Genomic DNA, 6243 nt, shown 5'->3' on the forward strand with positions numbered 1-6243 from the left:
AAATCCATTCCTTGTGATCCATTGAGACTCCTGTCTCGAATCGCCACAAAAATTTATCTCCTCTTAATAAAAACAAAAGAAGCAATTTGGGTGAAAGATATTTCATTGACAAACTATTTCCATCGAAACATCTTTTTGGCATGTCCAATGGGACAATTTATAGTTCAATTCGAGGAAATTCAATGCTGAAAGCAAGGAATCATCCAAAGCTTGGTAATGCTGTGGGAAATGATCCCAATGGCAATGACAAGTATGCACACTTCGGATCTTCAGCCATCAATCGAGTGGTAGAAGAAGGTCAACACGAGGGGGCAAATTGTTTTCGATCTCCGACTGAAATCAATCAAGAGAAGTTGCACTATCCTCATATGTTGGCCATAACAAGAAGGATGTTCGAGGAACAACAAAATGATCCAGCTAATCATGTAGTCAATCATCTTACGAAAGTGCTCAAGCCATGACACTCAACATGGTGAATGAACTTGGTTCGAGGTCGGGACCATCAAGTCGGATGTTTCCCATGTAAGGACACCAGGCAGGGATTGTATACATACCATTGATCTCCTCTTCTCACCTAAATAATATCAATAATTTAGGCCAAACAAAGCCCCAACCAGCTGTCAAATATTGCTAAGGCCTAAAGTTGTCAATGGTCAGAACCAAAGTAATCTTAATTTAATTGGCGTGAGAGATATTATTAATCAAAATGGTCTAATTCAAGGCAATGCTACTAAAAATAATAATGTAACACAAATCAAAGTTTGCTGGTATTGAATTAATAAAAATCAAATGCCCATACTATCAATGACCCTAGCCGATATGACTCGGCTTGTCGAAAATGAAACGCCCCTACATGACGGGGGAGTACGGAAATCCGAAATCGGTGTGGTTAACCTGTCGAACATCGGTGTGATGGTACTGTCAAATGTTGGTGTGGCAGTACCACCAAATGTTGGTGTGGTCAATCAACCGAATTTATAGATATGCTATACCAATCCCAAGACCCAATGAATAACTAGGTTAGATTGCTTGCTCCTCCCAGTGAGCAGAATGCCTAGGTCCAATAGGGTCAACAATTTCAAGACCCTAAAGAAAATCAATTATTCGTTGAATAGGCAACGTGGATTGTGTTGCAACAGATGGGTATTAATGGGATTATATTTAGGCCCATATACGGGAAATCCTATCCCGATTGGTCGATAATCAACCATGTTCAAGAGATTGAAATCTCCGAATTTGCCATTTTTACTGGTGAAGATGAACAATCGACTAATGAACATATTTGTCGGTTTATAGCCCAATGCGGAGAAGCAAAGAGAAACAAGTTTTTAAGACTTATGTTATTTCCTTTGTCTTTTTTGAAAACTGCTTTTGTTTGGTACATCGACTTACCACCTAATTCGATGTCTAACTTAATATAAAAAAAATCGGTGTGCAACCGGGTAGAGATGGAGAAACAATTCCATTCTCATTTTTATTGAACGATGCTCGAGATATTGATTTCTGATTTAGCTACACTCTATCAATACAATAACAAGTCGGTCGATCGGTTTGTTGCTCGATTAAAAAAGTTAGAAATAAATTCTTTACTTTACTCTCGGAGAAAGAATCTGCAAATTTAGTTTTCAATGGATTGAAATTCAATCTCCATAAAAAGTTCAAAGGCTAGAATTTTGTTGATTCATTTGGGCAATGAAGGTGCCTAATTATGAGCAACTACTTCGGGACAAAGATAGAGGGCCGCAAGAAGATTTTGCACAAAATATGCCTTCTGTTAAAAAAACGTGTCGGATGATGAATATGATCAAGATAACATTCGACAAAGGAAAATTGAATTACCTGGTGACTAGGGGGCACATGTTGATGCTCAATAATTTAATATAAAAGAATTGAATAATCCACAAATCATTTAATTTTGTTTAAGAGGGCAATTGTTGACACCCAAAACTGACCAACTTTTGGTTGTTATTGGTAAGTATCACACTTGGCAAATATGGGAAGAGTGGTCAATAATGAATAGAGTTACCGACAACTTGAATGGAATTAGTAACTCACAAGTAAAGTCATTCACAATACAATGTGAAGTTATCGATGAGAATCTTGAAGTTTCTCGTAAAATCATCGGTATCGATGATAAGCAACCGACTCGAAGGTAACTGTTTGTCAATTATGTGTTATTCGTTCATGATGTAACTTCCGGTAACCACCGAAGGGACTTATTCAAAGAAAATCGTTGGTTGGTTATGTTTTATACGTTCGTGCAGTAACTTCCGGTAACCATCGAAAGGGAGTTATTTTTATTCTTTCTAATTTGGTAACCGCTATGTATTACTGCAGTTTGTAAGGTTATAAATACCTCAAATGTACTCTTTGTAAACTCTTTTTTTATTTTTCAAATAATGACAGAACTCAACGTGCTTTTCTTTATTCTTTACTTTTTACAATTTATCTTTTTCGCACTTTTACATTCCCATATCTTTCAATTCTTGTTGTTTAGTTATAATTTTGGATACCTCGTAGTCAATTAATTTCCATCGTTGTATATCTCTATCATCATACTTTGTCGTTGATCACATTTCCACGAAGTGTTCAGTGCTTCACCATCGATTAAATCCTGTCGATACCTATCCATTCCTTGTGATCTATTGAGACTTCTGTTTGGAATTGCCACAGAATCTGTCTTCTCTTTATAAAAATTGAATAATCAATTTTGATGAAAGGTTTTTCGTTGACGAACCATTTTCGGCAAAACAAGTCTCTACTCGGAATGTGATGACTGGGCTGTAGCGGAGTGGATCTTTAGGGACATGGATGATAAAAAGGCCTTGGTTTCTTGGAGTTCCATGAACTCTTGCTATGCCAATAATCACATGGAGTTCAAAGCGGTCGATACTTTTGTTCACATGCTTGAAGATGGTTTCTAGTAAGATTAGGAAGTTCCTTACAAATATGGTTAGTATGGCAACATACCCGATGAATAGATCCTCATCGATTGTGATTGGATGTCCCCCTTTCAAAAAAGTGTGGTCAGGTAACATTGCTGATTATTTTATTTGTAAAAATATATGGTTGCTTGTGTTATGTTCAAGTGAGTACTTGTAAGCTCGATGTGTCCGGGAATCCTTGTGGAGCGATTAAAGTTGCAAATAGAGTTGCTGTCTTGCCGAGGTCCACGAATGAAGTTCAAGTGTGGCGGCTTGGACTTGAAAGATCACTGTGGCGGTTGAGGTCATAAAAATTTTAGGGACAGTGGTAGTGATTAAATTCTATCAAAGTAATTATGATTTGACTCAAAATGTCAAGTTAATGTGAAAATTTTTAGAATGTGACTCGAGTTTGAACCCATAAATGAAATTCCAAATTCACATAGGAGATATCGTATTGGGATGTCCGACATTTTTGTAATGGACATCTGAATCGGGTTGGACCAAGCTTCTCAACAAAATAGGAAAAATCACTTTTCTCGTTGGATTTAGAAGTTGGCCAGTTTCCTCGCTATGTTGGAAACGTATATTCACATTCAATCACGGATTTTAGGCCATGGGGTTGTTAAGGCTAACAATGCAATTAAGAGGAGGTGAATATGTTGATTCCCAAAGCTTAACAATTTTTCGCAGAACAACTCAAATTAAGTTTGATGAATGTAAGAACAATTTGATATTATCATATGCATGATGCTTCTATGCGATAAATAGTGAAATAAATAAAGAGATGGAAGAAGTTGTACTCGTGGTTTTGCTTAAATCAAGTCTACGTCTACTCTCTCAAACTAACGGCGACTAAAAAGGCTGGAATTTACTCGTATTCCCTAGAGTATTTATAACAAAGCAAATGTTCCTTCTGCCCTTGATAGATCCCACAATCAGTACACAAGCATTGCTCAAACACTTGTACACTTCTCAAATCACAATTACAATCAACAAGGACTTTCAGCGTTTTGTAGCTTTCTCGTTTTTTCGTGTACCCTTAAGCTTGTATAATTCTCTTATACAATCGCGAATCTCCAAATTGGTGGTTGGAGAATCTTCAAGAGCATCAAAGTTAGATATTACTGTAATAGTGAGGTTTCCCGAATAATGTCAGCTATTTGTGTCAATTGTCCGTTGCTCATAATGTGTGAGTGAAATAGGTAATAACTGATTGATTTAGCTCCAGTTCTTCTTTCCAAAATTCTATGTCCAGAAGCTAGGCGTTAATTCTTCAGACCGACGAATTAAGTCAAATGAATATCTGGATCTTCTTATCCAGATAGCGCAAGCACATGATAAACGTATTCATCATAGTTCATGGAGAGAGAGAGTTTCCTTTGTCAACAATTTAGTGAATCCATCCAAGCTTCCTTCTGGAAATCGACTTATGAACTCCTATCCATCAATCTTCTCGAGCACATCAGCGATCATGACTTCACTCAGCTATTCACCTTATCATGGTCCCTCCAAGTCTTTACAAACTTTGCGTTCTCCTAAACTTGTCCACCCTCTATTGAGGTCTATCCAACTTTTAGGCGTCCTTCCATTTCGTGCTTCAGATATTGTTAATGGCGACAAACCTTTCTTTATATCAACGTTATCTGAAATAAACAACATTTGCATTTATCAAATAACAGATGAGAAATATATGATTTGTCAACTTCAAAATATCATAGGATGTGTTTCCAACGTAAGTCGTTGGTGCAGAGTGGTGTGCCTTGGTGTGTAACAGTTGGGAGTCTCTTCAAGGTAGGGCTGACTCGTGAATTACACCCTAAAGCAATATGAGAGTGTTGAAGTCAATCAAACCTAGTGGAAAAGATTTTGTGTATTCCTATGTAAGATTGAGAAATTTACTTAGCGAGAAATTGTGAAAACCAAACATTGTGCGAGTTATGTGTAATTGGGGGCTCATAAACTTTGAGGGTGTTTAGGCAAATTGAGTATAATTATAATCTCGATTATACCGCTTGATCTGTAATTGAATTAAGGGTTGGTTTTCCAGTAAAATATATCACATTGATCGAACGACAAAAATCTGACATCCGATATACTTGAAGAAATATGTCCGAATTTCCCAGACTACCTTCGTTCTTGGAAAAAATCCCCAAAAATAGGCACATGAAAAAATCCCCCTGCGTCGGCCCTTGCCTGTAGTTGCAGACAGTTCGGGCACATCGATTTTGTTCGTGCAATTGACCGCACCACCGTCTTTCACTCGCTGACTTCCTCCCTCGTATCATCAACTTTCAACCACCATCAAACCAACCTTCTTCTTTGTCTACACGAATGGTGCTTCTCGTTAGGGTTTCCTCTTATAAGAAATCCAGCCCTTTCCTCACATAAACACACAAATACACATCCTTCAATGGATCCACCGACCCGGAAACTTATAATGTTGCTCGCGTTCTCCCTCGCCATCATCTACTCCGCATCTTCCGCCAGTGCGCAATCCAAACTTATGCACAAGGTTTGCAGTAAAACCGACGATTACCGGAGCTGCGTTGCCGCTCTTCACCTCGACCCACGAGCTGCAAGAGCAGCCACACTTTTTTCTCTCAGCGAGATCGCCTTGCGAGCAGCGGCGAAGGATGCTGCCAGGAGTCGGAAGCACGTGGACCGAATGCTCGCGGACCCAAACACGCAGTCTTCATGGAAGCCGGTGCTTGAGACATGTAAGGGTCACCTCGACACTGTGGCCGGGCAGTTCTTAGTAGCGAGCCACGAGCTTACGACGGACACAATGTCTGCGAATTATGATGTTTGGATGGCCTCGCACGAGATCGAGGCCTGCTTGGAGTTCATGAGAAGCAGGGAGCAGGATATTCCACCGTTGATCACCACATGCGCTCACGCCAAGACTCAGGTTTCGATTGGCCTAGTCATTACCAATGAGTATTAACGAGCGTCGATTGAATTTCTGTAATAATTGGCAGCACATATGAGGAGCGTTAACGAGGTTGGATTATATTATTGTGATAATGATCTGCTTGTTGAATGCTTTCGCAGTATGTGCAATTGCAACGAGAATATTTCTGTTTAGCAACATTACTGCGGTGGTCCGGCCGCTTAGAAAATAGAGCAAAAGCAGCCTTTTTAGCAGCTTCTTTCAAATTTAGCACAAAGAAACAAAGATTATTCTTTTGATCCAGTGACTCTTAACTCTTCTCCAAGGAAATCTAAAATCACAGTATGATCAGATCCTAGCAAAGAATTGTATCAATTACGATTCTTCTTTTTATTTTTTATTTTTTATAAAACAACAAATTTTTTT

At 38.7% G+C, this 6243-nt stretch overlaps 1 protein-coding gene across 1 annotated transcript; it reads left to right on the forward strand.

The window, feature by feature from the left end:
• Nucleotides 1-5337: 5337 nt before the first annotated feature.
• On the forward strand, nucleotides 5338-5871 carry LOC115741861. The gene has a single exon (XM_030675879.1). It carries the CDS (start codon nucleotides 5338-5340, stop codon nucleotides 5869-5871), a length of 534 nt encoding a protein of 177 aa, XP_030531739.1.
• Nucleotides 5872-6243: the final 372 nt, after the last annotated feature.

Source organism: Rhodamnia argentea, chromosome 7 (genome assembly GCF_020921035.1).
Source record: "Rhodamnia argentea isolate NSW1041297 chromosome 7, ASM2092103v1, whole genome shotgun sequence".
NCBI classification, from domain to species: Eukaryota; Viridiplantae; Streptophyta; class Magnoliopsida; order Myrtales; family Myrtaceae; genus Rhodamnia; species Rhodamnia argentea.